General features: G+C 49.7%; 1 protein-coding gene across 1 annotated transcript in view; it reads left to right on the top strand.

The window, feature by feature from the left end:
• The first annotated feature begins 7,370 nt into the window (after positions 1 to 7,370).
• Positions 7,371 to 11,052, top strand: part of POU2F3 (POU class 2 homeobox 3) — a 62,768-nt gene continuing 59,086 nt past the window's right edge. Inside the window, exon 1 of the mRNA XM_054005517.1 lies at positions 7,371 to 7,440. Coding sequence (XP_053861492.1) covers positions 7,413 to 7,440 — 28 coding nt within the window. The 5' untranslated portion in view covers positions 7,371 to 7,412. The remainder of the gene's footprint in view (positions 7,441 to 11,052) is intronic.

The raw sequence follows: 11,052 nt of genomic DNA, 5'->3' as shown, positions 1-11,052 counted from the left end.
GTTGGACTAGATGACCTCCTGAGGTCCCTCAACCCTGACATTCTATGACCTATCCCAGGCTGGGGTTGCCCCCTCACTTTGCAGGAGGTGGTGCTGATCTCTGGGGATGGGGAGACTCTTGGATTCTGTTCCCACCACTGTGTGAGCTTGGGGTGAGTCACGCCACGGCACTGCCTTTGTTCTCCTCGCTGTAAGAGTGGGGAGGATGAGGAGACTGGCTCCTATGTAATGTGCTTGGAGATCTTCAGGTGAAAGGCGCTCCCTGCTCGCTGAGTATTCGTACTGTATTCTGCCTTCCCTAGGGCTGGAGCATGAGGGGGAAATACTCATAGGGTTCGCACGCACTTTAGAGCAGCTGCAATTTTTAACCCTAACCCCTCCTGCTCTGCACCCTCCACCATGTGCCTTTTTGCCTAAAATCCAGGCGTTTCAGACCAAAAAGAAGCTATTTTGAGAATTTTTTTTCTTTTTAATTTGCTCATAGAACTATTTTTGTATCAATCTCTTAATGGGAAAGGTTTTTTTTTAAAAAAATATTGCCACATGAAGTAAAACCAAAAAAAAAAAAAAAGAAAAACTTGAAAAGATTTTTAAAGCAAATTATTTATCATTTGTAAGATAGATACATCGATTTGTAGGTGTATGTCTAGCATCAACCGTCTCCACAACTCACTCTGAGCCGCCTCCTGTTGTCTGGTTCCATTGGATTTAGGGCTGCTTCCTTATGGTGAAACTCCAGTGGTATCAAAGGTGGAACTAGTCTATTTCCAGCAGTGCACTCAGCAGTCCCTTCCATGATTGCTGAATCCAGGCCAGGATTCAGGGAGACCTGGTGTGATGACGCTAGGCAGCTGTCTGGGTGCTAGAGAGGAACCCCAGGGTCTGCCTGGGTCCAGCAGCCTCAATAAAGCATCCTTTATATTCATTACAGCTGAGTCCTGTCTATTGTTGATGTGCCCAGTGGGGGATGAAGGCTCTGGCTTATTAGGCTTTTCCCATCTCAAAGCACCACGATCCTATGACTGGTGCAGGGAGAAGTTTGGGCTGCTGCTTCCCTCTGGAGAAAGGCAGGCTAAGAACAATCCTTTATCTTCTCAGCAAGGCTGTGCGATAGCTCAGCTGCCTAGCCTCTGGGGCCTCCGGAAGTGTCTGCCCCCGTCCCTTGTCTTCCGCCACAGACCGTCTGAATGGCCAGCCTGTTCCTCTTCCACCTTTGGGCTTCCATTCTCTGCTTCCTGAACTCCTGCCCTTTGTTCTACGGGGTCATCCGAGGATTGCCTCCCTCCATGCTGAAGGGAGTTTAAGCCATGCCCTTGGCTGGGGCTGCCAGTTCCTCACCTACCACGGGTGGGCTGGGAAACCTACATGGCTCTGCTGTTCCATCCCACAGGGACACCGGTGGATTTTCAGCCATGCTGCAATAGAGTTAAACCCCACTGGGCGGTGGGGGCACTGGAACGGTCTCTGCAGTGATGTCCCCTCCTGGGCACCATCCTCATATCAGTGGGCACCATACCACTCTGCAGTGCTGGGGTTGTTTCTCTCGGGTGTTCCTAGAAGACCTATCACTAGGGTATCTGAGCATACATTTTCCTATGGGGGTGTTGTGGCCCCTCTGCTGCCATCTCTCCCACCATCTTGCTGGTCATGCCCCATGGGGTGGCGGGATGGTGCCTGGCTGTCAGTGGCTAATGGGCTCACTCTCTAATCTTGCTGAAAGGAAATTCTCCCTCCTGTTGGAGATCCCTGTGCTGCTCAGTCTTCCCCTCTCCAGACCAGGGGCCCAGGATTAGACTGATGATTCAGAGCTGCAAAGCACCCAGCTGTGCTACTGATTGAATGTGTGAGATCAGTGGGCTGCACTTACAGGTGAGCTCTTCCCCTATAACTGAGATCACAGCTCCCTGCCCAAATACAGGGACACCTCATCCACTCTGCCAGGATCTGAAAGACCTTTAACTGCCTGAGGCTGGGGTTTAGGGCCTCAGGCTGCTGTGCAACAGTTAATGACATTCTCAGTTCCTGTAGCAAGGCAAATAGCTGCTCCCACCACCCTGTGGTGGGCTTTAGTGATTCCATTACCTGCAGCAGAGGAAATCCCACACTGGGGCTTGGTAGGTAAGTGAAGAAGGAAACTGACTTTAAACCACTTTGGTTTCTACAATGTATTTGTTTGCAGTGTGTTCTAATCTGGCATCAACGGGGTTTCAGGAATCTATGCTATCTCCTCTGTTAACAAAAGTTTGGGGTGGGGCTATGTAGCCAGAGACCATTTGATCTTCCAAAAGAGCTGCTTGGAAGTCAACCTGCACTGTTATGCTCCACGGGGTGGAAACCAGCAGGGGCCAGATCCTCGGCTCTGGTAAATTAGCATAGCTCCCCTGCAATCTGTTAGCCCCAGAGCTGGGGAAGCTGGCTCCCTGGTTTACCTAAAGGTTTTTGCTGTCTCCTTTAGCTAGACAAATGGAGCAAGGGGCTTGCAGTGTGGTTTTGGAAGTCTCCACAAGAGTGTGCTGCTGGCCTGAATTTCCCCAGCACTTCAGTTGCTTTGTGCCTTGAGAATTAGGAAAACATCTGTGCAGCTGAAGGAAGAATCTTTTTCAGCTGGGAAGGGCATTTGTGGCAATACATTTCCCAGTTAAGAAAATTCAATCAGTGCAACCTGAAGTTAAACCCCATGCACTAAAGACTTTTTTTTTCCCCCTTCACTTTCCAAATTAAAAAGACACTCACCAATCTTTGCAAGATCTCTTGCTACTTCCCAGTCCCCATAAGAATGGGAATAATGCATCCAGTAGAGAAATAAATTGCATTTGGTACAAATATTTTCTTTCCAAAGTACTGCACAGTCCACCTGTACAGTCAATATTACTGAAAGGCAGCTGTTGGCAGGAGCAAACTGTCACACCGCAAGCTGTGGAAGGACGTTTTGGCTCAGAATAATAAGATAAATCCATGCTCTGCGGAAAAGCATCCGGATATCTTTAACATTCACGCACATCTGACCTGGGGCTTGGAGTTAAGGTCCTGTGTGAAAGGCCATGCTCTCTAAACCAAGCATTATACCAGGAGGTTTATCCAAAGGAGGAATAGCTGTTGGTGTGTGGAGAGAAAGAAGCACAAGCAATGATGAGTGTGGATAGGTCATTCACAGAGGCCACAGAAGAAGGGCTACTGATTTCTGGCAACAGTATCTGCACTAGAATTCAGAACGGACCGTGGGAAAGCAAATCCCTCTTATGCTGGAAAGACGGTCTTAATCTCATGCAGATGTAATTCACCCAGTGCGTTCACCCTGCCCTGTTTTGCCCAACATCGACAATCCTGTTCTTTTAAAGAATGCTTTGTATTAGGGTCACGAGTGGATCATATAAACTATTAAGCACATTCAAAGGTTAGGTTGCAATAGGTTAAACTAATCCATTCCCGCTCTGAAATGGGAGTAGGTTAAAATCACTAGGGGCCTTTTAGTGTGGGGTAGATTTACACCTAGCTTGCCACGAACTAAATGTTCATGTTGACAAGTTCAAGAATGTTCTTAAATGGCTTATGCAGCCAAGCTTTCCAAAGTGCCCATTGCTCTCACATGCTGCCCCTTGAGTAGGGAGTTGAGCCTAGCTTGCATCTTGACTTTCAGCAGTGCTACGCATCACAACTCCATTTGAAATCAATAGGAACTGCCGGTGCTCAGCATCTCTTAAGATCAGCACCTCAAGTTTGGGCCCTGGGAAACTGAGGTACCAAAAATCACTGGCTACTTGTGACAATGTTGGCCATGGACTTCATTAAGGGTGAAACCAACTAGAAATCATTCTAACTGCCTGAATAAGAAAAAGGGATTCTATCCACGCTCTTCTTCATAGAATCGTATGTTTTTAAAGTCAGAGGGAACTATTGTGACCAGCTAGTCTGAGTATTTTTGTAATTATCCTGTAGAATTCTATAGCCGGGATACAATTCTTCATTTAGTGGTATAGAATGACTATGAAACACTATAGAAAAGTTATCATTTGCTGGTAGAAAATGGAGTTTTTCCATAAGGGATAAGATGAAGGAATGGAAGCAAGACAATACTGAACAATGAAAGCAGAGTAAGGAAAAAATTTCAGTAGAAAAGGGCTTTTTACCTTCAGTCTGAATAGCAGGACATCCCAGTACCTGAGGATTTGTCACATGTCTCATATTATGCAAGTCTAACGAAATACTGAGCCAGTGTAGGAACATTGCATTTTTCTTCAGTCAGTGGGAATAGTAGTTGAAGCTGGTTCCCTCCTCCTATATTCCAGTCAGAGCAATTCGCTGTCATTCAGTTGACCATAAATGTCTCCCAAGTCGATCAGAGGAGCCAGTGGGGGGTCTCCTACCAAAGGCCAGGAGTGCCTGTCTTTTCTGATCTCCCAAGCTGCATGCAAACTCCAAGATTGAGCTTTCCGGTCATTGCGGAATTTCCAATGCCTTTCATGTACGTTCATTTCATCGCTTGCAGAATAAGCATCAAAAGTCTCCCGAGGGACCATAAGGAGGTGCTCTGCATCTGTGCCACAGCCCAGAAAGGTGGAGAGGAGGGAGCTAGCTAGTCAGATGCACCTGAGATACAGGCTAGGGTCACAGAAGTAAGTCTGTCACCCAGGCCAGGCCATCTGTCCAGCTAGAAGCACATGGTGTTAACACTCAAGTTAGACTGTGTTCTGGTGCTGTGTTCAGCCCCAGAGGTGGCTGCATGCTTATGGAGCAAAGGATCAAAGAAGAGAGCATCAGAACGGAGCCCACCCCCTACGAGCTGATGGCTGGGTGTCCAGCAGCAGGGAGCTCCCAACAAAAACTCTTGGTATCAAGTAAGGGAAGGCTGCATGTGTAATCCATTGGTCAGCATGTGCGGTGTCCCCCTCTGTGCCCAATCCACATAGGATACAAGTCGGGAGCAGCTCCCAGCAGTGGAGACTGATGCTTTTAGTTTGGGAGGTTCCTGGTGTCGGCCGAGATGTGGGGGTGAGTCACACATGTTGTATTGGCGTCACTGATAGCAATGGGGCAGCCTGATCTTGCCCTCTCTGATGTGGGCTAATGGGAGCAGGAAGGGCCCCTCCCCTTTGAAATCAGCCCATGAGTACCTAAATATGGATCTGAGCCTCCCTTCTGCCCTGCAGCTTTGAAAATGTTCACAGACTCTCCTTAGAATTGTTCCATCCTCCCCAACCCCGACTTCCCCTCTGCTTTTCACCCTCCATCTCTCTGCCCGGTTTTTCTCTCTGTCTCTTCGTTCACACGCTTGGTTGTGGTCCCACCCCTCCCCTGGGGATTCCCGCACCATCCCATTCTTTCCCCGTCTCTCCCGGCTGCAGAAACTGACTCAGGCTCTTAAACCCAGGGGGGGTTGGCTGTTGGGCAAAACAATCCCGCCTATCCCCAGAAGAAACCAGTATTTCCAGGGAGCAGGAAGTGCGGCATGTGGGAAAGCTGAGTGCTCCAGAATGTGGACTAGGGAGAGAGAAATGGATGTGTGATAGCTTGCACCTGGCAGCTCCTGAGAGCTCGTAAACACTTTTCAGGATGGATTCCCGGCACAGAGGCCTGGGCAGATCTGAGCACAGACATTCAGCTACAAAGAGTGAGAGCACTTAGATCAGAAGACCTGGGTTAGGGAGTGGTGCAGGCGGGGGCAGAGAGGAAAGGAGACCGCAGACAATTCTGGGAGCAAATATACACTCTGAGGGCTCTCTACACTCCAGAGCGAGATCGCCATATGGCACTTGACGTCAGCCTAACTTGGTAAGGGTCCACGCTAAAATGTCGCTCCCGCCGATGTCACTCGTCCACTACACCGACTTAATAACGCCACCTCCGCGAGAGGCGTGGTACTTAGGTCAACGAGGTTAGGTCGATGCAGCATCCGTGTAGACACGTGTTGCTTACTTCAACTGTTGCTGCCTTTTAGAAACTGTCCTACAAGGCCCCGCCCTGGCAGTTAAATCGGTGCGAGCGCGCCTGGTGACGCCGACACAAGGAGCGTAGTGTGGATGTGTAAAACCGATTCAATGATGGCGGTGGCTGTACATTGACATAATTTAGGTCGACTTAATTTTGTAGCATAGGCTTGCCCGGAAGTGGAGTTCAGGGTGGCTTCATGGCGGGACTCCCAGCTCCCTGAAATTCCAGATTAGAGAGCTGGGCAGGTGACCCTCTAAGCCTGCTGTGGGCCTTTAACATACACTGAGGGGAGCGTGTGAACCCTCAATGAGTGTTGTGGGCCCATCCAGGTTGCCGAGTGATTGAGTTCTCTGTGGGCTGGCACCCATTGGGGTCCTGATTCTGCTCTCTGCTATCCGACTGAAATGTGGAGTGACTCCACTTGAGTCAATGGTGTCACATCAGCGGGGATCTGGTGTCAGCGAGAGAAGGATCTGGGCCTTGCGAGGTCACCCGACAAATGTGGTTCTATCTTTCCACTCTCCTTGTGTAAGTACCTCCGTGGATGGGGGGTAGGAAGAAGGGTATCGGCCTCATAGAGAGGCAGCATAGCCTAGTGGACAGAGCACACGTCTGACAGACAGGAGTTCCTGAGTCCATGTCTCTGCCTCAGCTCTTTGGGAAAGTCATCTTGTCTCTCTGTGTCCCCCTTTCCCCATTGTACAGATGCGTATCATGCCGGTTCATGAGTTGTTTACCCTGGTTCTGCAGGGTTAATTTAATTACCCTGGCCCGGCTCCTGGGCAGATCCCACGCCCACACGGATCCCCGTGGGGCGCAGGAGTGCACATCCTTGAATCCGATGGTGGGAGTGGGGACCCGTGTCTGTTCAGGGCTTAGAAGATCAAAAGCCTTATCTAAGGGCTGAGCAGCAGTGTAGGTAGAATCCTGGCTCTCTGTCCTTTGATGGCTTCCATCCAGCAAGCCAAGGCAGGTGTCTTGGCCTTTCTTGTCTGCACTGAGGTAGGAGGGAGCCCATCTCCTTTCCTACAGGGATCCAGGGCTCTCTGATGGCCGAGTCTCAGCAAAGCCCCTTCTTTTGCAGACTTGGCAGGGGGAGGGGAGGCAGGTGCTCCGAGGTGTGTACACGGCACTGAGCATATGGAGACGGCTGCCTCCTTCTCCCGAGCACCCCACCCCCTGTTTAGTGCTGCAGGGACTCAACAGTTCCAGAGTTACTAATATGCAAATCCTGGCATTTTGCATGGGCTGCGTGCCAGGCTCTCAGAACATCAGCATGCTGCCAAGCAGGGGGCGGGGGGCGTGGCCACAAGTGCACAGCATGCTCACCTGGGCCAGTGTGTCGCCGGGCAATGCAGGTGTAGGTGCTTTGGAGCTGACTTGAGCCCGGCTTCAGAGGTGGGGGCAAACTGGCAGCCCCACAGGCCAGTGTGGGGCTGGCTGCAGGAGGCTGGGCGCGCTGTGGAGTCTGTCCCACCAGCAGGATGGTGAATCTGGAGTCTGTGCACACAGGTAAGAGGGAGGGAGGACGGTCTCTGGTGTAACCCAGCAGGCTGCAGAGATTTTGGAGTCAAGTTGGGGGAAGGGGGGGGGGCACCTGGGACACGATTCCATTGAATCTGGTCCCCTGCCACGTTGAGGCAGGTGGTGACACTGAGGATGGGCATGCCATGAGTTAGCAGCTCCTAGGGAATATAGGGGAGGGGGCCGTTGAAGGATGGTGGGGGGTCAGGTTTGGTTGCTGAGAGTTGAAGAGAGAAAAGGGGGCAGAGAAGACAGAAGGAATGGGGGGACTGGAGAAGAGGGGGGCGTTTGGGTGGATGAGGCAAGGGGAAATTATGACAGGAGTCATTGAGGGGGAAGGAAACGAGCAGGGAATGTCAGGCAAAAGCCTGACTGGCTGAGGTGGGCGTGCTGGGGCTCACGTGTGTGTCTACACTGCAGAGCTCCTCTCCAGAGAGGATGGCTGCTCTGAGGGGTTGTCTACACTTGAAACGCTACAGCGGTGCTGCCCTCGCACCTCTGTGTGTAGACAGCTGCTACAGAGACAGGAGGGGTTCTTCCGTTGCCATGGCTAACACTGTCTGTGTCGGGGGTTGGGTCACTCAGGAGCATGTGTTTTTCAGCCATAGCTGGCTCAGCTTAACTTCTCAGTGTAGATCTGGGAAATAACCCTCAAGCCGCACAGCGTGGCTGTTAGCAGCTGAGGCATTGTGCTCACCTGAGCTGCAGCCTGTCCCCACACCGACAGGCCATCCGGCTCGCATTAGAAACGCCGCTGTACTCGAGTTTAGGGGGTTTGTGTGTGGACAGGACTCGAGTTAGGGGCAAAGCTCAAGTTAACTCTACAGTGAAGACAAGCCCTGACAAGCCCCCAGAGCCCGGGCAGGATGTATGCATGTTGGAGTCCACGCAAGCATATGTCCGTGTCTACGTGTGTGCTGGCATATATAATCTGGGGGTGCATTTCTTTGCTGGTGTGGAGAGCTGTGTGCATCAGGGTATAGGCTAGTGTCTGCATGCGAGCCCAGGCATCTTTGGGTCAGTCCATTGTGCAGCTATCGCCATGGGGCACTCTGGTGTGTGTATCTCTGTGGGTGTCAACACGGCCCCCCCATCACAGGAGATTGCCAAGCCAACTGTTGTGCACTGTGACACGGCTGTGAGAGTATCTGGGTTGGGGGTGTTGTCTTAAACGCAGGGGTTTATGAGAGCAGGAGAGAAACAGAGTTCAGTGAACCCACTCAGCCCAGGGGGGACAGATTCTGTCGTGGCAGAAGTGGGAGCAGCTCCATCGAAGTCCATGCTGTTGTTCCCAGGCTGGACTGGGCCTGATATGTTTGATCGGGGCAGGCTTCTCCCCCTCCAAACCCTCTCATGCTCTTGGGGTCAGGCTGAGCACCCTGCCCAGTCATAGGGGCCAAATGTTAACAGATGGCCATGGATTTTTGGGCTCCCAACTTGGGCCCGATTTTCAAAAGAGCTGAGCACTCAGTGGCTTCCCAGACTGGTGTCAGTGGGAGCAGACATGCTCAGCAGTGCCTTGAAAATCAGGCCCAAGGTGTTTAACATGCCCCAAAAGGGAAGGCCCTCAAAAATCAGTGGCCCGTCTACTATCTCCCCCCCCACACACACACACGCCTTCTCTGAGCTATGATTAGATACAATTTTTCTTTACATTGTGAACGTCCCACGTGCCCTGTGCCAGAACTGTAATGAAATGCTGCACGCGCCAGTCAAGATTCCCAGCCTTCAGAGTGTGGCAGGAGATCCCCCTGCTCATTTTTTTTCATCGCAGAGAGCAGGGAGGATTTGGTTGCAGTCAGTAGAAGATGGATTCTTTATTGAGGTGGCTGGAGGCAGACCTGACCCTGTGGTTCTCTCGGGCTGCCAGACAAACTAACTGAAGTCTGAGTGACTTAGCATTACCTCACAGTCCTGGGAGCAGAAGGGACTGCTGACTCCATCATATCACTCTCCGCTTTTGACTCAGGAATGCTGTGGTGTCATGGATGCTGCAGGTTGTTCAGATAGCCCTGCTTGATCAAAAGCCTTGATGGAGGAAATTAAAGGCAAATTAAGGGTCTGCCCCAAAGCCCATTTAAGTCCCTAGAAAGACTCCCATTCATTTTAATGGACTTTGAACCAGTGTCTGACATTTCACCTACCAAGAACTCAGTTTGAGGTTCTTTGCTTCTCCAGAGCAATTGATGAAGATTCAGGGACCTGAAATAAAGCAGGGGCCTCTGTCGTCCTTATACACTGCACCGGTCCTTGAGCTATTCGAATGTTGCAATAAAAACACCCAAATACAGACTTGTGTGTCGGCAAGTAAGTGAGCGAGAAACTGATTTTTTCCAAATAACAAGAGATTTGACTTTCAGGCTAAATATACTGGGGCAGAGCCTCAATCAGCATAACTTATTGACTTCACTGATTTATACCTGCTGAGGATCTGACGCCCAATCTGTGGGTGATCTAAAGATCTTTAAAAAGTATCATTTTAATTTTAAAAACAATCCCCAGCCAGTCTCATTTAAGCCAAATAGGTTTTAGTAGGACTTTTTTTTTTTTTTTTTATTAAACCTATGATCTATAGAAATGTCTCGATGGCTTGTTAAATTCCAATGAAAACTTTGTTTTTGTTTGTTTTTGTCTGGATGGAAAACTTCCCTGGTAAGGTTTGCAGCACAAACTCTGCAGAAATGTAGGGCAGGAGAGACAGCTGGTGAAAGTGGCTATATACAGAAGTGAAACTCACTAATAGAGCTGGGCAAGAAACTGCTTTCCCACCTCTCAGCAATTTTTCCGATTTTTTGAAAAATTTGCACATCCAGAATTAGGACAAAAAATCTGAAATCTCAAAAATATCCCGATGTTGAGAAATGTTTTGGTTTCAGTTAACTGAAATTTAGCTTAAATTTCAAAATGCAAGGAACCATAAACCGGGCCTTTTTTCATTTAGAATGCTTGGACAACTTCAAAACTCTTTGCAAAAAAAAAAAAAAATTAATTGGAAAAATTCATCAGACATGAGCCTTGCCACCAAAACATTTTGTCAGAAAATTCCCAACCAGCTCTACTGATGAGGCTAGTTTCATTGTCCAAACGGAGGTTTGGACCAAATTCCCTGCTGGCGTAACTGCCCTGAAATCAGTAAACTTCCAGCAACTGAGAATCATACCATTTATGATAGGAAGTATGTTCGATGTTTTTTAATTTTTTTTTTTTTTTTGTCATCCACAGCCAATGTTTTCTATTGGGGCGGGGGCAGGATATGTACTAAAGGCAGCTTCTAAATCCATATATAGGCACCTCACTAAATAAGGTTGGGCCGATTCTCAGTGGTACTGAACCTATGCAAATCCCATTGATTTTAGAGCAAGTTGTGGGTGCTCAGCACCTGTCATGCTCCCCAGAGTTGTAAGGCCCCCCCCACCACTACCTGCCTCTAACATGAAGCAGTCGTATCTTTGCCCCTTGTAGCTCAGCTCCCTGAAACCAGCAGCCTCTGGTCACACAAGCACTGCCTTCCAGGTCCCCGCAGGCCACCCCCTCTCTGTATAAGCTAATGATAGGAGCAGCCCATCCCCTGAGTGCTCAGAGCGCTCCCTGCAGTGGCCA

The sequence above is a fragment of the Malaclemys terrapin genome, chromosome 15, assembly GCF_027887155.1.
Source record: "Malaclemys terrapin pileata isolate rMalTer1 chromosome 15, rMalTer1.hap1, whole genome shotgun sequence".
Classification (NCBI taxonomy): domain Eukaryota; kingdom Metazoa; phylum Chordata; order Testudines; family Emydidae; genus Malaclemys; species Malaclemys terrapin.
The sequence above is the reverse complement of the archived record's forward strand: the minus strand, read 5'-3'. Positions and strand labels throughout refer to the sequence as shown.